This window comes from Macaca thibetana, chromosome 12 (genome assembly GCF_024542745.1).
Source record: "Macaca thibetana thibetana isolate TM-01 chromosome 12, ASM2454274v1, whole genome shotgun sequence".
NCBI lineage: Eukaryota > Metazoa > Chordata > Mammalia > Primates > Cercopithecidae > Macaca > Macaca thibetana.
In genome coordinates this window covers 99,256,120-99,276,102 of record NC_065589.1, presented here as the reverse complement: position 1 = coordinate 99,276,102, position 19,983 = coordinate 99,256,120, and the positions used below count along the sequence as shown (strand labels likewise).

General features: G+C 37.8%; 2 protein-coding genes across 3 annotated transcripts in view; one reads left to right on the top strand and one right to left on the bottom strand.

Moving 5' to 3' along the window:
• Positions 1 to 19,983, bottom strand: part of LOC126932656 (uncharacterized) — a 262,990-nt gene that overhangs the window by 49,861 nt on the left and 193,146 nt on the right. The gene's annotated exons all lie outside the window — the stretch shown is intronic.
• Positions 1 to 19,983, top strand: part of ARHGAP15 (Rho GTPase activating protein 15) — a 629,043-nt gene that overhangs the window by 545,364 nt on the left and 63,696 nt on the right. For both annotated transcript variants that reach the window (XM_050751741.1, XM_050751742.1), the window contains exon 13: positions 18,935 to 19,040. In XM_050751741.1, the coding sequence (XP_050607698.1) occupies positions 18,935 to 19,040 (106 nt within the window). The remainder of the gene's footprint in view (positions 1 to 18,934; positions 19,041 to 19,983) is intronic.

Below are 19,983 nucleotides of genomic sequence, written 5' to 3'. Positions count from 1 at the left end.
GTAAGTTTTAATTAGAGAGCTGTAATACCACCCGCTCCTCTGAGTAAGTTGGTTGTGATTACAGTGCAAAAGCACTGCCTGGAAAGTCCAAGTTCAAAACACAGTCGAGCTATTTGCAAATCTGTAAGAATTTGGTAGGGCTCTCATCTTGCATTTTCAGGATAGACACATTCATCCAGTTGCTAGGAAAGCCAAATAATGAAAACATAGCTGGGATTTAGCAAGTTCCACTGGGAACTACCTATGATAGAGGGCAGGGCTGCACTTCCTCAGAACATGCTCCTGCTGTAAAAATTCACAAACCTGGCATTCATACAGGCATCTGTCGCTTGCTCTAATGCCAGTTCATAGTATACATACAAACATCTGCTTCCGTGCACAAAGGGATACAGAGCGCTTGACAGGTCTGTGTTAGCAGGGTTCGCAATGCCAGTTCTTTATGCAAAAACCCTAATGCTTCCCGTCAAGCCATTAGAAGTGATACAATCAGCCCAGGCCCCATTAAGCCATCAGTGTCCACCTGTGATAAAGATGGCCATTTGTTTTCTTAAAGCCCACTTAATGTCTGCTTAACTCAATTTGTCAGGAAATGTAGAACAATTTCCTCACAGCCTGAAATTTGGTAGTGGTTCAAAGTCAAAAGGCCAGGTCTAGTCCTATTCAAATGATATAATAAACAGTCTTCAAATCGAAATCTCCCTTGAGAAGCTGATGTTTACTTTAAAAAAAAAAAAAATGTTAGCTGGAAAAGAATAACGTTTGCATCCAATATTATTATTTTTTATTTCTAAAGTCCTAGAATATGTCTACCAGCGAAAAGGGCCATTGCTTGATTGTGTGAGAAAATACTTTTATTCTCTTTACAAATTCAGCCAGAAATTGGATGTAGAAAAATGAAAGAGGGCCGGGCGTGGTAGCTCATGCCTGCAATCCCGGCATTTTGGGAGGCCAAAGCAGGCAGATCACAAGGTCAGGAGTTCGAGACCAGTCTGACCAACATGGTGAAACCCCGTCTCTACTAAAAATACAAAAATTAGCTGGGTGTGGTGGCACACGCCTGTAATTCCAGCTAATCAGGAGGCTGAGGCAGGAGAATCGCTTGAACCTGGGAGGTAGAGGTTGCAGGCAGCCAATATTGCATCACTGCACTCCACCCTGGGTGACAGAGTGGGACTCCCTCTCAAAAAAAAAAAAAAAAAAAAGAAAAAAAAAAGCCCTTGCAAAGCACTAGTCTCTCAATATAGCAATCACTCCCATCCCCTAAGGAATCCCACTGTAGTATGTACACATTTACTTTTCAGTCTAATTCTGTTTAAAGTATTTCCCACATTGCTTACATTTGTTAGAGATTAGTATTGCCACTTTGTATCCCTTAAAACTGAAAATGAAATGTTTTTGAACATATTTTATTGTGAAAATGGTATAAATGACATATAGAGGCTTACTTTGCCTCCATCCCAAATCACGTTTAATCACAGGGCCAATTTCCTATGCTTAAATGTGTCTGGTCAGAAAGGAATCCTCAGACATTTCTAAGATTAACCAACAGGGGGCTCTCTTAAATATTCTAGATACACTGGCGTTCTACTGTTTCAAATTAGTGGTCCATACAAATCTAACACCAATTTTGACTTAAAACTGAGCCAAAAACCTTAATTCTTGTTTGTCCAACAACTTCTGCATTCAAAGTATTTAACTTTTGGTTCCTTGTGTTCCTGTGGACTAGAACTGGGAACTACCAATGTTAACTCTAAAGAATATTTTCTCAGCTCATTTTGCACATGAGGTACACTGAAGAATTGAATCAACTGTTTGGACTAGTTGATGAACAGATTAAATGGGCATCTAATACTTGTAGAACAATTGAGGCAAAATTAAAGTTTAGGGATATGAATCAGCTGGGTAACTATCTTATTTCTCTACTTTACAAGTAGAGAAAACTTTAACAGACCTATTTTTCTAAAAGAAAAGAGGGATTGATATGGCTTAAAGGCTCAAGTATGAGAAAAAAAAATGTGTGTTTCAATAAAAATATTTTGAAATGAATAGCTGACTTTTTTTTTTTTTTACTTAGAAATGTTACTATGACTTCTCATCCATGAACTAGTGTTGTGTATATAGGTTTTATTTTCCACTCTTTGGAGGCTCAGTCCAATAAGCAATACAATTCCCTAAGAAAGGATTTGATTGAGGAAGAGCCAGAAATTAGAATATGAAACTAGAATATATTTACATACCATGGTACTGCAGGGTCCTTGGTCCTCCCTCAGACTACAAATGTATAGTCTAAACGCATTTTATATCTTTTGTACTCTCTCTGCAAGTGCCCCTATGCCCAATAACTTCACCCAGGAGAAGACAGTGGCAAACTCAGACTTTGCTTTCTTGATTCTAGAATATATTCACTAAATAAAAGGTTAACTGCAACAGAAATACCTAGAGGAAAGTCTAGTACATAATTTTCCCAGAAGTGATTTGATCTGTGCAAATAGTTTATCTTTCTTTTGGCATAGACCAAACTAAACGTTATCATTTTACCAACATGGGGAATTACTTTTATTATCAAAATAACACAAACTCATTATAGAAAATGTGGAAAATACATTTTAAAAATGAAAAAAAGAATTCATACTATTATTTAAGCATAACTTATCATAGTTCATATTTTGGTGTATTCCTACCAGTCTTTTTAATTAACTGCTTAGCAAAATTATATGGTATCTAAACAATTATACAAACTTATTTTACTTTAAATTGCTTTTTACAGATTAAAAAGTAATAAATATTTATTGAAGTTAACTTGAAATTTACAGAAAAGTGAAAAGAAAAATTACTCTAACAATAACCATGTTTGGGGGCTATTTCCTTTGACATGTGTACTCCGCATTTGTTTTTTTCCTAGCCTGCTTAATTTTAAAACATGTGTAACATAGGAAAATTCATATGTAATACCTAATTGCTTGGTTTTCTAGTCTTTATCACTTTAACTGAGTGCCCTCCACTCAGTTTTTTCAATACCATTATTATAGATACAAAGCAGGTTTACCAAGTATTCCCACGAAGAGAGGTAAACATTCTACCACTCTCTGCAGCTTTGATTTTTTTAAGAGGGGAATAAAAAACTTGTTTAGTATCTTCCCAGAGCAATGTTCCAATGTTGTTTTCTAGCAAACTCCAGAAGGAACAGCACCAGTCATTGTTTTAAATAATCATAAAATGCCCCCAGAGCTTTCACCTGAACCATCAAGGATGGACCACAAGAAAGGCATTTCCTGTCACCGGCCCGGGCGTGGTGGCTCAGGCCTGTAATCCCAGCACTTTGGGAGGCCAAGGTGGGTGGATCACGAGGTCATGAAATCGAGACCATCCTGGCTAACACGGTGAAACCCCGTCTCTACTAAAAAATACAAAAAACTAGCCGGGCGTGGCGGCGGGCGCCTGTAGTCCCAGCTACTCGGGAGGCTGAGGCAGGAGAATGGCGTGACCCGGGAGGCGGAGCTTGCAGTGAGCCGAGATGGCACCACTGCACTCCAGCTTGGGCGCTCCGTCTCAAAAAAAAAAAAAAAAAAAAAAGAGACTCCATCTTGACTCCGTCTCAAAAATAAAGAAAGGCATTTCCTGTCACCAAGAGCTAAGTGGAAGCCAGAGAGAAATAATCCAATGCAGTCTTTGGAGTTTTAGATCCAAATTAAGTAAAGAAGCTGCTTAGTTTACGGTGTCTCTATTCTTGAGTTGTAAATTTTGATTCATCACTTAGTAGAATTACATAAGCCTTCAAGTAAACTTTTCAAGAAAGCTGTATTATTATAAATCTTTGCGTACTTGAGAATGTCTTTCAACATGCAAAAGACAATTTTGACTATGCACACAATTTGAGGGCCACAATTTTTTTCCCTATAAATTCAGTAGATATTGCCTTGTTTTCTTTTAGGATTTAGTGAGAAAAGTGTTAGGAAAGCCTAAATGTTTTTTTTTTTTTTTTTAGTCTTCTTTTTCTCTGAATATTTGTAGAATGATGCTCTATCCTTGTCATTTGAAAGTTTTGCCAGAATATACCAAGATAGTATACCAACTCGATTATATTTTCTTAGAACCTCACTGTCATTTTCAATACTGAGATAGTTTATTTTAACTCACAGGAGTTTTCTTAATTTTGTGCTTGACTTGTATATTTTTCAAATGTTCTGGTTTCTTCCTCAAGTATTCTTACAAGCTGTAGATAATCTCTTCATTCTTTGGCTTCCAACATGTCTTCTTTCTCATCATTTATGTCTCCATATTCTGGGAAAACTTCTCTGGTTTGTCATCCATATCACTAACCTAATTTTTCTGCAGTAACAATTTGAACTTCAGTGCCAAATTTAATTTTGTTTTGCATTTTTAGTTTTCACACAGTCCTTCCTCAAATCATCTATATAATTGTCATCCTTATCCTAGTGATCTTTTCATCTTCCCTGTCCTCGCCTATGGCTTGCTGATCCCTCTCATTCCACTCCCTGTGTCAAATTTTATTAGATACTAAGTAGCTTCTTAATTGTCTAGCGGTTATTGTAAGAGTTCTAAGCTTTTTCTGAGCATTGTGCTCTTTTCTGAAATGAGTTTTTTCGTAGGTCAAACGTTGTTGGAAATTTTGTTATGTTTACTCATCTCAAAAGGTAGAAATGGATGCAACATTCTATGCACACTGCTTTTTACCCTCTGCTTCAGCTCCAGCCTTAGCATTTTGTCTTGGAGCTATACTCAAATGGCAAATTGATCATCACAGCTCTTACATGAATTCTTATCTAGCATACTTGTTCTCGTATGGCCCTAGGATCCTGACATTGAATTTTCTCCCACCCTAATTCCTTGCCCCTGTGGCACTCTGAAAGATAAAGTGCATAAAGCGTTAGAATTCCAAGAATTTCTTCCTAAAGAATTTTGCCAGTCTCCACCCTTTCTCCCCTTTATGTTTCACATATAGGACTACACAATTCCTATGGGGATATGTGCCATTATCAGGACCTTCCTTCTGCCTTCTACCTACAATATCCTCAGTTACAGTTCATGGAAACTGCTATCTTTAAATTATCCCAGTTTGAAGAGTAGTCTTGATGTGTAGCTTAGAAGGGAAGGGGACTGGTGAGAAGGGGCAGAAGGGAAGCATTCACACTACTTCTAAACAGCATTAACTGTGTAGGAAAGAGCTGCCCAGTTTTTTGGTTGGCATAGGCCTGGAGGCTTTGATTCTAAAAATCAGACACTTGAAGAAAAATAAGGATGCTTCTATCTGCTCTCAGGAAGGCAGGCTCCCTGGTTCAGTACTTCAGTAGCTCAGGCAGCTGTACCACTGGCACTTTCCAATTAAGACCAACATGTCTTTGAGTAAATTATTCTTAAATTTTTGTCACTATGTTATTGTCAGTTCCTGTTTAAATTATTGTAAGAATTCCATTATATTTTCTTTGCTTTGAAGCAAATTCAGTGACAAGTTTAAAGAGGTGGTTAGGTGTTGCCAACCAGATGCCATTTAAAACCAAAAGTCATGATTTGCATCAGCTCTTTGCAGAGGGCATCACATTGAAAGTTTGCATTCAAATTCCTCCTTGGGGTGTGACCTCCGCCTATGGCTACTTCTTTACAGTTGCGTCTTTACCTGGAAATGGTAACGGTCCCCAGGGGGGAATATTTGTTGTTAGTCCTGCCATTTACAAGGGCCTTTGAGCTTCTAAGAAGATGCTGAGAGTCACAAAATGTAAATCAGTCATTTCATTGTAATGGTAGATTTCAGAGTATTATTTGTTCCATTTGGGGAAATTTTTTTTCACTATCTAAACCACACCTTGGTTCTTCATAAAAAGAATTTTGGATTTTACATCATAGAAAAAAAGTTTCTCTTGGCTTGACTTGCTGGTAAGGAGGTGTGCGAATGGTCTCAAGTTATACATTTGCAGAGAAAATACCATCCAGATGCTCAAGTCAGCCTTTTTTTGGCAGGCAGCTAAAAACCATACCAAAACTGAGTCTCAAGTCTTTAACAAAAGAATTCCAAAAGCTCTTACCTTCGGAACGGACATTAATTAAAAGAAACAGTCATATCCCCCGTGATCAGAGTTTAACTGCTATTAATCAGAGTTCATCACACAATTAACACTTTGAACTGATTAGCAAATGAAATTATAGCAAGAAATGTTGAGGTTAGGACAGCGGATGGACGTACTCTCTTGTCCAACTCACAGTCCCTCATCTTTTAAAAGAAGGAAAAAAAAGTGAAGCACTTCGGTCATAACGAATTGTGCAGATTTTGTTTTCAGGGAGGTGTTTGCCATTACATATTGCACATAATGTATGGCACTGTTAGGAGGAAAAAATTGGAGTCAAAGTGGCTGGAAAGTTAGGTCTGCTCTGTAGCACTGTGAGATTGTTGACATCTGCCGAGGTTGGAGCGCTCAGTAAGCAGGAAATGGGGTGTCACTCTGAGTGGTAGTTTACCATTATCCTGGCATCCTAATGAAGTGTCTGCAGTGCACAGAGCTTCTGGATGGCATCTTAACGCACGGCTAAGCAAAAGCACTTCTCTCCCTGTCACTGTCATCCATCTGCCTGCACCCTACTGTAGCCAATGGGATGGAACCATGCTACAATGTGCTATAAGCCATTTAGAGTTGCACATTGCATAATCAGTCCCATCAAATATGTAAAAAATGGCTATTATTGGTTATTCTCCTCAAACTGGCACCTGGAGTTTGATACATGAAAGTTCAACTTTTTCAAGTACTATTTTGGCTATTAATTCCACTCCCCCACACGCACACTATCTAAATGGGAATGAGTTGCATCCTCATTGTCTTAAGCCTTATTAATGGATTGAAAGAGTTGTATGAATATTCATTAATAATTTCACTGTACATCACACTTGGTGAATTCATCAATTTACAATATAATGGAATGGTCATTTTCTTTGTGATAACCATTTTAAAGAAAAGGACAACTCCCATTGCAGATTGGCTGTTTTCATCTTAGTTGGCAGTGAGAGTTTGAGGTCTTTCAGTAGGTTTTTTTAAAGACACAGTGCACTTCACCAAGTATATTTGAATTTTAAGCTATTATTGCCAATGTCAGATGATGGAATTTGGTGTTTTAACATTACCTCCGATTAAATTAAAATGCAGTGGAAAAGAGGATATCTATTGTTAGGTGACAGAAGTAGAGCAGGCTGTGTGTGTAATCCTCCTGAAACTTCTGGATAGGTTTGCAAGCAAGGCTGCAAAGCAGCTAGACTCTCGTGGTAAAAACTGAAGTAGTAAGATGGTCACAAGGTTGAGGAGGAGCTTTCTGTAATAGGCAGGGGCAACAGGAATCTGCTAAATTGGGGCGGGGGGCAGGGAGGGTAGGGTTAGATAAACAAAAGGGCATAACATAATTCAGTTGCATCAGGAATTTTTTCACAGACATTAAAACTATGGTAAACATAACAGCGGGGAAGCTTGCACTGCTGCACAGTGGGAAGCTTAAAGCGTCTGCCGGCGCTGTGCCTGGCTCAACTGCAGCTAGAAGTCTCCGACTTTCATTAGCACTCAACAATTCACCCAGTTCCCCAGAAAAGGAGAAAAAAATAAGGCATCAAAGCCCCTCACTAATTATTGTAAATGCTCCCAGGTTACCGTATTTGGGGGACAACAATGGCAAGAGGGTGTTAAACTAGAACCAAAGAGTCATTCTGAAATGAAAAAGAATGAAGGAGTTGTTTGTTGCTTGTTGTTTTTGTTTGTTTTAAACCAGTGTAACCCTTCATTTGATGGGTAAAGCAGTACATTGGAATATTAGGCCACCATTTTACAATGAAATTTTAGAAGACTGCACCAAATTGTGTTCAACTCCTTTTGAGCAACAGAAGTACAGGTTAATTTCACAAATGACCTCCTCCCCTTGACCTCCAAATTTATGTGAGTACATTTCACAAGTCTCTGCAACAGAAACTGTTTCCTTTGGAGAACTTTGTAATAATACAAACAATTATATAGAACCAAATGTTGCAAGGTAGGCAGACTAACACACATCACTGCAAAATACTGTGCCTCAGGTTAAAGTTGGTATTTTTCCCCCTTCAAGAGTGGAGTCATTTGAGAAAAATATTGGACTTCTTCAAAGGAAGAGGGGTCTACTGTTGATGCCTGTAAGCATTTCAAATGATAGGGTTTTTTTTAATGGAATGATAGGTGTTTATTCTTGCTAAATCCAGACTCGGGAATCTGGTTTCTTCATTCATATCCCCCCAGCTGCTGTCAGCAACGCAGCACACCAGCGTTCCTTCATGTGCGAATATTTCTCCAGAACTCATTTGCAAGAGAGTCGAAGCAATATTAAACACCACATCCAAACCTCTTTTAAACACACAAAGCAATGGGAAAACACATCAGAACTAGACCATTGAGAAAATCCTCCTTTCAAATTTACTGTTTGCTTCACGTGCTAGTATAAAATATCCCACAAAGTCCCGTTTGTGATCCATTTGAAACAATCTTGATTTGCTTAAATTGTCACATTCTTCTTGCACATTTCTTTCTAAATGCAAAAATGGCAAAGAATTCGACTCCCTCTTCATTATAAAAGTACAGAATTTCTGGCTTGTTTATTCCTAATGGAACACTTGAGAAAGAAGAAAATATATAAATATCTTTTTCAGAAGATTAGTAGTCTCAATCTTTTTAAAAGAGAGGATTTGTTCATTTTTTCTCCATGGTAAACAACTTGGGCTTTGCACTGTAATTTTCCATTGTCAAATTAATGCATTTCATTTTACTGACTTGAACGCATGGTTTTAAAACATCAGACCTTTTAATATCTTTATTTCTTCCATACTCTGTATTAATGTATGTCATTAGGACATTGATAGTTAGGGATAGAATCCAAACATCTTATAAAATAAATTTGTTGGAGGAACCTTCTACTCCATTATAACTAAAACTGAGTCTAAAAGAACTCACTAACAAAATAAAACTGGTTTACTTCTTGTAAGAACATTTTTCCAAGCTAAGGATTTCAGGCAAGAAATGGGCTGTTTTGAGTATTTCAAATCAAGCATAAGAAATTTTGTCTGATCTACTGGTAAATATTCTATTGACAAGGTCAAGAACAGAGACAGTCTGGACACCATGTCAGAAGAGAGAATAATAATTTTTTTTTTTAAATAGACAGTTTTTCAACTTCAATTTTAAAGTACTATGCAAGCTTTATACAGAATATGCAGGAAAGTTTCTTAACTATAATGAAAGTATGTTCATATTTACATCTACCTATATGTGGTACTTCAAAAATTAAAGGTGTGAATTTAAAAATGGCTAATATTTTCAAGAAACTATAAAAAGAAAGGGGTCGGGGAGAATATAAGCTGTGGCAAAAAATCTAGGCTCAGCAGCTTTCTGGGGGAAATGGTGAAATGTGACTATGTGATTTATAATGAGAAAAGGTATCTACAACATACAATTTTCTACCTAGCTGCAAATAATAATTCATAGTGATGTCCCTTCCAGATAAAAGACCTTTGCTATGTAGGACCCATGTGGTAAAATGATCATGATAAATGTCAGACCAGTGCAGGTAACGGCTTTACAAACCATTAAGATTAGCTGGCTCTTTTTTCCGATGATAACAGTAACCATGCTGTGACTCTATGTGGTAATAATATCTCAGTCCTGATAAATGCCAGAGCCAGGCAGAGGTGTTTATCATTCCCAGTTCAGAAATGCTGACTAAAGTTGCCACATGTTGCCTGTTTTTCTTCTTTTACAATAGTCTCACAATTAAAAAAAAAAAAAAAAAGCTGAATCATAAAATTATTTTATAACTCATTTTTAAAGGATTTTGATGTTTGTTTAATTAATAACTCTATCTGCTCTCAGGGTCACTGTGTGACCATGTCAAATGAACTGGCCAGACAGTTTACTATACTAACCATTATCTCCTCTTCAGAGGTCTTTTGTTCAAAATGAATGGTTATGGATAAAGTTTAATATGCTTTCTTTAAAAACAATATTTTTAACCCAAAGACAGGAAAAGTGTTTCTTAGTTCACATTTTTCCTAATTGTGATATAGATCCTAGTTGTTTTCAAGTAAGTTTTTTTAATCCCTTATAAATTTGTCTACCAATGGAAAGACACACATTAAAAACCTCAAACCTTGAAAAGTATTTGTAGGATTTCCACCCTTGTGAAAATGTACAAAGATAATGCTTAATATAAATAGATACTTGAGTATTTGAAATGAATTACTGGCTTATGATGAAAAAGATTTCAAATGACTCACAATAGTAAAGACTTTTTTAATTAAAAAAAAAAAAAAGGTTGTAAAACCAGATACAAATGAATAAATATAGTTTCAAGAAAATCTTCACAGGAAAACTGAATTAGAGAAATTCAGAGAAATAAGCCAGTGAGCTTTATTTTCTCAGCACAGACTATCGCCTAAGGATGAATTAGTGTCATTGTAAGTTACAGAAATGTACTTGGCCACCATGACACCTCCAAAATTACTTTGAAGAGCAAGAAATTCTAGGAAGGACAATAGGATCATGCTTTTCCTGTGAAGATTGCTGCTGGAGTGTCAGCCACTGCCTTACTCTCCAATTCAGACAAATAGAGGCATCACTACAAAACTGAGGAGTGCAAGTTTGGTTTAAGAACCTGTTTTTTCAGATTGGTGAGTCTGAGGAAATGTTATCATCCTAAAATTGATTGTACCAAAGCAATTCCCTTTATTAAAAGTTACTTAAGCAGGATACGGTGGCTCACACCTGTTATCCCAACAGTTTGGAAGGCTGAGGCGGTGGCTCGCTTGAGCCCAGGGGTTCAAGTTCAGAGTGGGTAACACGATGAAGCCACGTCTCTACAAAAAACACAAAAATTAGCCAGGCATGGCGGTGAGTGCCTACAGTCCCAGCTAATTGGGAGGCTGAGGTGGGAGGGTTGCTTGAACCTGGGAGGCTGCAGCTGCAGCTGCAGCTGCAGTGAGCTGAGATCATGGCACTGCACTCCAGCCTGGGTGACAGGGACAGACCCTGTCTAAAAAAAAAAAAAAGGTTAAAGACTAAGACTTGAATACATTTTCCAAACTTGCCCCAGTGTGAGATCACAATGCATCATAAGTCACTAGAATAACATAGATAGATACAGTCACATGAGAAAGAAAATATATTATTACTTTCCTGAATGTATTTAATTTCTTGATGCATTCATAAGCATAATAATTTTGAAGACTTCCAGAAATTGATTAAATAGAATTTTATACTTGATGCATTCCTGAATTATTTTGGAATGAGTAACATCTCAGAAGCTTTTTGAGTTTGACAATTATCTTAGATGATCCCTTCAGTCAGAAGACATAAACTTTACTGACACGTATATTATGACATGCCTTATATTTAAACATCTATTATGACATCTTTTGTATTTTACCTGCCCCTCCGGATTGTAAAATGAAAAGACAGCAACCAACTTTGTATCTGCCACAAGTTGCACACAGGCCTGAATAAATATGGTTTTCTTCAGTCATATATATATATATATATATATATATATATATATCTCTCTCTCTTAAGAAATTATACTTTTATTTTTAATAATTTATGGCTAGAGAGCAGGGATAGAGGTAGAAGGAAACCGAGATTATCCTTTACAAGATCATTCTTAACACCCCTCCTAACAGCATGCTCTACATGGTCTAGTTCCTTGTGGACCAGGACCAGAAATGGTTCTGGAAACAGTGCTAAAGGGGCCAGTGAGCTGAAGCTTCCCTCATTTAACAAAACCATAGACTTACGCCAATAAAGTGGCCAGAGTATTTTTTGATACTGACAGTTATTGACTATAAAGAGTTGTTCCCATTCTTTAAATTCTTCCTAAAAGGGCTTGTTTATTCAAAAAACAGCCAAAACATGAATACCTCCTGGAAGGAGAAACTGTGAATACAAGGAAATCTGGTGTAGAAAAGAGGTGATCAGTTCCAACTGTCAGGTGATCCTCCCTAGAGAAATAAATGTCTAATGTAAGTCAGATAGATTCAGTTCCTGCTTGGTCTTTCCTGCAAGTAATGTACCTCTCTTCTCAGGTTGAACTGTTTTGACACAGTTTATCAACATCAAAGGCCAAACTTACAATGTATTTGACATTGAGACTATGCCTTCCTTTTAATTAAATATAAATATGGCTTTTCTGGGCTTTTGGGGGGAAGGGCACAGAACCTTGAAAAACTGCAAATTGCCAACTACAGGCTACGCTCAAGGTGGTGGTTATTCCTTGCTTATGATGCAATGACACTTCTGTTTATGATATACTGTAACTACTTAGGAATTTTAACCAGACTCTCTGATAATTGACAGCATTCTATATATTTACAAAGCTACAATATACTGTTCCTACTTTCAGGAAAGCATACTAAATAGTAAAAGTATGACTTCATTTGATTTCAGAAACAACCTTGAACCAGGAGCAGTATGTATCAGGGATGATAGAGAAGACAATGAAAAAGAAAAATGTTTTAAGGGAAGAGGACTTACAGGGGGCTTACTTAAATAATCACTTACTATATGTACATTTATGTGCATTGAAATATAATTCTACAAAAACCCAATAAGATGTGTAATTTTTCTGTATTTTCAAGTAAAGAACTAGAAGCATCAATAGTTCAAGCAACTTGCCCAAAATCATACAGCATAGCAAAAATTCTAACCCATTTTTTTTTCCAGATTCCTGATAAGCGGTATGTCACTGGATATACCAATTTTCTTATTTATAATGTGAGTCTGAAGCATATGTATATTTGTATCTATTTGTGAGATTTGAATTTGCCCCCAGAGCATCTCCTCCTAAAGCAACTGTGAGTTATTCAAAGACATTTATCAAGCAATTGTTGTCACCTCCGGGATTGACTCCCGAATGGGCAACTCAAGTTTTGGCATTAAAAAGTGTATTCTCGGCCGGGCGCGGTGGCTCACGCCTGTAATCCCAGCACTTTGGGAGGCTGAGGCGGGCGGATCACAAGGTCAGGAGATCGAGACCACGGTGAAACCCCGTCTCTACTAAAAATACAAAAAATTAGCCGGGCGCGGTTGTGGGCGCCTGTAGTCCCAGCTACTCGGGAGGCTGAGGCAGGAGAATGGCGTGAACCCGGGAGGCGGAGCTTGCAGTGAGCCGAGATCGCGCCACTGCACTCCAGCCTGGGCGACAGAGCAAGACTCCGTCTCAAAAAAAAAAAAAAAAAAAAAAAAAAAAAAAAAAAAAGTGTATTCTCAGAGGTTTGTATCCAGTTGTAAGGCATGCTGAAACAAATAAAATGATCTCTGGAGATACTCCTTCTTTCTCTAAGCAAGCACCGTCTCTAACTAAATTCAGAAATGGCCACAGTACAAAAAGTATAAATTGAATAGAAACTAGAGAACTGCTATTCTTCCAAATATAGCTCTGACATATAGGGACTACCATGTTTTTTATACAGGGTGCATTAGACATTTCAGAATAACTTTCAGAAGCAGAACAGCTGTGGTACTACTGACCTCTTTAAAACAAAGGAATACAGTTGTCCTTTAAGAATTGTAGACAAACGAGATGAATAGTACTCCCTATATACATTGATTACTGGGATAATCTGGTCTTTTCTTCCTCTTAGTGAACCTATATAACAAAGCAGAATTTACTTTTAAATATGATTTAACATGAAGCTATAAGAACAATAAAGGCATGGATGATAAGGACAGAAAAGTGTCATCAGATCCAAGGTTCTTCACTGTACAGAAGTTTTTCCATCATCATATACAGCTTTATCTTCTCTCTTTTCTAAAAGACATTGGGTCGTAAATGTGCTTTAGTAACAACATTTCATGCAGATGAATGCAAGTGTAACTATCATAAACCATATTTTGAAAACTGTGCCCTCAAAACTATAAAACCACATTCTTATAACATTAAAGGCTATTTCACATCATGTAGGTGTTACTTCTCTGAATAGCATGGAATCGTTTTGAAGCTTGTTTACAACAATGAGTTTGATGTAGTTTGAGAAGATGAGAAGATGGGGGCAGGTTGGTGAGGAATGGGTATTAGTAAGAAACAGTTTAGAATCACTTTTGGATGGCAGAAATGAAGCACTACAAAAAGTTGTGTGTGCAATTGTGGGTTCACAGCTTAGAGATTGAAGAGACTATTTGGATATGGGTGGAGAACTAAAATGGAATAGAGGCAAAAATAAGTCATAATAGAATGAGGGCAGGAGTAAATGCAAATGAAAGAGGGGAAAAAATAATGGAGTTCATTACTTCCGGAAAGATTTTGTGTAAGTCTCTTCATATACAGTTTGCCTAAGAGATTCTCTAATTCTCCAAGTAAAAAAAGTTCCTTCCTCCTCCCACCAGTCATAATGTAAAAACTTAGCGATATCTCAGAGTCTTCTCAGAACCTTCAGTGCTTCATAATGAGAAAAACATATGCTGAAGGAGAAATATTAATAGAAAATGCTGTCTTTCAGATGCTCACTGAATCAATTGAAGACAGTTGACACATCTTTAGTAAACTGTGTATGAATCTTAGCTCATTAACCACTCCTGTATTATGTATGCTGATTCCAATTCCTAATATGACACATCAATAAACCAGATCTGAAAAGGTGTCATTTCGATTTTAATGTATCCAATTGTATTTTTAGATGTTCCTCCACTTGAAGTGTTTGTGTTATTTCCTGATTTTACAAGCTATGGAAGAGCGGGTGTCGTATTGATTTGAATGAAAAAAACACTGCTTTACTATAACCTTTTCAGAAGATTTTGTTCTGATTATGTCGTAAGAAAAATAAATTGCTCCTCCTTAATATTTCAGATCTCTCTAAGCCATGGTACACTTCCCCCTTTAGCACTTAAGTATAACTTGGCCACAAATATGCATGAACCAATATCCAATTGTCTGATTCCCAGTGGAATCAAGTGGAAAAAGAGAGAAAAAAAAATTCTATAAAAATATTCTTCATGTAGAATGTTTCTTATAGGCAAACTTGGAAACCAACATGTACTTTTCATAATGATACTTATACATAACTGACCTGCTCACCAATCAAACCATCAATTTCTCAGTCTATCACGAAGTATTTAGGTTGTTGTGTAATGTTGGGCTACCATAGCAATTGTACTTTCACCAACTGGCATCAACTCAGTTCAAGAATTAGCAACTACATTTTGAATGTCCCTGCAACCAAATAGTATGCTAACTGCTGGAATTAAAAGGTGAACGAGACCCAGTGGCTTGGGCCTCAAAAGAGGTGAGAGGGGTGCAGGGGAGGGTGAACATTTATAGAGTACTTTGTTTTACTTGTAATTGTGCTTGGTACATTACATACTATCTTGTTTATTCAACAAAACTACCCTTTTAGATCTTATTCAAAGAGAGTAAGAAATTTCTCCAAGACCACACGGCTAATAAAAAGCCATTACAGAATTCAAACCAAGGAACATGTATTACAATTCATGGCCACAACTTTCATTAGTTCACTCACTAATTCCTTTTACATTCATTTAACCCACCACATGCTAGTATAAAAACTGCCTAGCTTTAAAGGAAAATTCCCTATTTAATAGGGGAATTTGACAAGGATTCAAGCAATAGAAATACCATGTGAAGTGTTGTTTAAGTAGAATATTCTAAATGCAACAGAACACAGGAGAGGGAGAGTTGACTCTAAGAAAGCTCATAATTATTTTACCTGTTGGCTTAACAGACTTGATTATGTCTTAATTCCTGCCCAAACACCATGGAAGTGTCCTTGCAAATCAGCTCTTTCTAATGAAGCAATGGCCAATCCTTTCTAACTCCACCCTGACTGGATCATGTTCCCTATGAGTAAAGTTTGCTGGCTGGAACCAACAAGACTACTCCCCACTTCATGCCTGTCATGCTTAATTTGTAGCTGCTACTTCTGTAGCCCTCAGTGTCAACGGGTCCTTTTTTTTGGAGAGTCTGGCATTAACCTGATTATTACTATAGTCAGAGATTTCAGTGAAATTAGAAAGGTCTCTTCTCCTCCTCTCTCCTCTCCTCTTATCCCCTTCCCAGTATCATACTGATTGCTTGCACCTACTAGTTCACCAGATCCTCAGGTAAACTGCACTACTGGAATCATGCCAACCTGAACAGAATGTATCCACCTCTTGAATGAATATATGTGTGTGTGTGTGTGTGTGTGTGTGTGTATACACACACAATTATGATTGTGTGGTATTAGCTTCAAATGGTTAGATAGGAAGCATTCAAGCATCCCTAATAGCTATGACCTGGGAATACTATGCCAATTTCACTCTCATCTTTATTAACTTACTTTTTTTTTCTGGTTTATACTTTTTTTTCTGGTTTATGATATTTCACAGGCTCCAATTGGTCTTGTGAAGCATCACATTTTCTTACCATCATTAAGCTCCAAGAGGGCTTTTTACTATTTGGCAGAAAAGATGAGGTCCGGTATAGGCTATGATGTTGCAACTTTCTTTTTTCTCTTTCTCGCTCCCCTTTGTTTCTTTCATTTGCAGTTGTCCAAGCCATATTATGTTGGAACTCTTCTAAGAATAACTGCAATTTTGAAAGCTTTGACTGTGGGAGGCATTATTTATAGGGCTTTGTGGTTTTAGGAGGAAAAGGAAAAGCTTCCAAGCAGAGTTCTACTAGGAAGACTGCCCCCATCCCACTTTAGCCAAATACCATCTTCTGCAGGATATTTTCCTATAATTTCTTATAAAAAAATTCTTTTGTGACAACATATTAAAGAATCTGCCAGTTTCTAAACTGTTTCTGATCCTACTGTCATAAAGTTTATATACCTATTGAATTGGAATTTTGTAAGTACATCTTATTATTAAGAACTGTATTTGGCCTTAGTATCAGAGATCCATCCCCAAAGGCTTCAGTACACAAGGGCTTATTTTCTTATGTCAAAGAAACCCAGTGGGCCAGGCGTGGTGGCTTATGCCTGTAATCCCAGCACTTAGGGTGGCCAAGGCAGAATGATTGCCTGGGCCCTGGAGTTCAAGACCTGCTTGGGTACCATAAGGAGACCCTTTCTCTACAAAAAAAAAGTAAAATGAGCTGGGCATGGTGGCACGCACCCGTGGTCCTAGCTACTCAGGAGGATAAGGCAGGAGGAGAGCTTGAACTCAGGAATTGAGACTGCAGTGAGCCGTGTTCACACCACTGCCCTCCAGCCTGCGCAGTAGAACAAGATCCTGTCTCAAAAACTACAAAAGAAACCCAGAGGCAGACAGTGCAGGACTGGTATGACTGCTCCACAGATTCAAGAAAGCTCTTTCTACCTGTGTATTTCACTTCACAGAGCTTCAGTTCTCCAGATGAGCTCATAGTACAGCCTCTCCATCTACATTCAAAGAAGCAGAAAGGAGGAAAGGTGCAAAGGCTAAAAGCTAAATCAGCTCATACATGCTCTGCCAGAAGGCCTGACCAACATTGTGACTTCAGTCTCATTGGCCAGACTTGGTCCCATGGCCACTCCAGCTCCAAGGCGGCTGGGTCTATTACCATCCTCTCAGCAGTGGGATTGTCTTGCTAAGAAGAGAATGGTTATTGGGTGGATGTTTGTCTTACATATTAGTCTTTTTTGTATCTTATTTTCCAGCTGTGGCCTGTTTAGAATCATCAGGAGCCCTGTGCTGGAAGTTAAAGTATAGAAAGGGAAGTGCATGAGGTGTTTAAGTTCAATACATAATTGTACCTCTCGATGGAAAGGCCCTGGTTAAAAGTATGGAAAGATGAATTCCCTAGTGTACTAAGTAAATCAATTTTTACTTTTCCATCTATAAATAAAACAAAATGAGAGAAATCAATCTATGTGCTATGCAGTTTTGAACAACTTCCCATTTTACAAAATGTGTATGACCAGGCAATATGCTATTTCAATATTTTTTTTTCTGTTTTACACTCTCTTATTTTAAATCAAAAACAAAATGTGTATGGGAAAAAGGATAACGTGGAAATAATTTTTAAAACAATTTTGCCCTTCTACAAAATCAAGCAACAATAGAATATCTGTAATCAAATCACACTATATGTCCTTGTTTAGTTTCCCATTGCTGCTTAACACTCAAACTTAAAACACAAACTTATTCTCTTACAGTACTGGAGGGTGCAAGTCTGAAATCAGTTTCAGACTGAAACTGAAGAGGTTGGTAGGCCTGCGGTAGCCTTAGAGGCTCTGTCTCCTTGCCTTTCTCAGCTTTTGGAGACTGTCGCAATTCCTCGGACAGCAGCCCCTCATTGCATACCCTTTCTTTTCTGCTCCCATTGTCACATGAGAAGTCATATCACCTTTTCTCTCTTACTCTCATTCTCCTGTTTCTCCTAATAAGGATCTTTGTGATTCCACTGGGCCCATCCAGATAATCCCGAAAAATCTCCCCGTCTGAAAATCTCCAACTGATCATATCTGCAAAGTCCCTTTTGCCATGTGAGGTAACATAGTCACACATTCCAGGGATTCAGACAAGGACATCTTTGGAAGGCCCTTATTCACCCTATCACACCTTATAAAACAGGACATTTAAGAAAACCAAATGTTAAGATCAGGAAGATAATGTCAAAGTCACATCGTTTTTGCTTTCATGTTAAGATTATCTCACAGTACAGCCAGTCCATCTACATTCAAAGAAGCAGAAAGGAGAAAAGGTCCAAAGGCTAAAAGCTAATCAGTTCATACACGGCCTCCCAGAAGGCCTGCCACTGTCAAATTCAGAGTCAAAATAAAAAGAAACTCCTTAATAACCAGGTTGAGTCCACCTATTCCCTTTGGCTACTGACTAGGACTCTTAGTTGCTAGTCTGAGTCCAAACTTTTCTCAAGAAAATTTTCTCATGTACCTGTACCTATGAAGTCTTGTTTTTTCCCTAACCTTCCTTTTTAAATTTTGTTTTTTCAGAAAAGCAAGACAACAACACAAGAATTGAAGCTGTAAAGTGTCTTGTACAAAAACTCCCTCCGCCAAATCGTGACACCATGAAAGTCCTCTTTGGACATCTAACTAAGTAAGTTGTCAGGATTTCTGGATGTGTCATTTTATAGTCATTTCCTAAATGGGCAATAACGAATTTCAGATCTCTAAGGCAAGAGTTTCCAAATGCGTACATCTTGTATTTTCCCTTGTAGCTGACCTAGGTCTTTCTGCAGAAGCTGGAGAATGTGCTAGGGATAGGAAGGAGAATCTACAAAAGGAACTTCTGAAATAACTTATTTTTCAAGGCCTTTTCAATAAGTATATGTTTGCTGATTGCTTGTCAGAACCATCGCCTGGACCCTGGGTTGGGTCATCTTGACTTTGTTATCTAACATAACAGAAAGAACATGAAATGATTCAGACATGGATTCAAAACTCAGCCCCACCATGTACCACGTGCTATGGCCACAAATAAGTTATTTAAACTCTCTGCATCCAATTTCCTCATCTGTAAAATGTTGACTCAGATTGATAAGGTGCTATCTATGTAAATAGCTGAGAGAGGAGTCTTCCAGGAAGAAAAAAGGCAAATGTAAAGCCCTAGAAGCCCCTAAGAGCTTGAAGTATTTGAAAAGTAGAAATTAAACCCAAACTGCTAGGGCCTAATGTGGAGGCAAGATGGGATCAGGAGCTGAAGTCCCAAACATCACACTAGCATCAGATCACATAGGTTCTTGTGGTCCACAGTGAGAGATCTGGATTCCATTCTAAATTTGAGGAAGAACCACTGCAGAATGCTACAGTTGAGGGAGTGTAATACATTGATCTGGCTGCTAAGAGGAGAATGCATTGTGAAGGTGAAGAGAGGAAGACCTAATGGCAGACAACCACAGTAGTCCAGGCAGTAGATATTGGTGGCTTGAGTGGAGCCCTCAGAGAGAAATGGGTAGATACGTTGTGAAGATGGATCAGGCTGGACTTGCTGCTGATTGGGATACCATGGGGAAAGGAAAGGAGAAATCAAGTGTGCAACT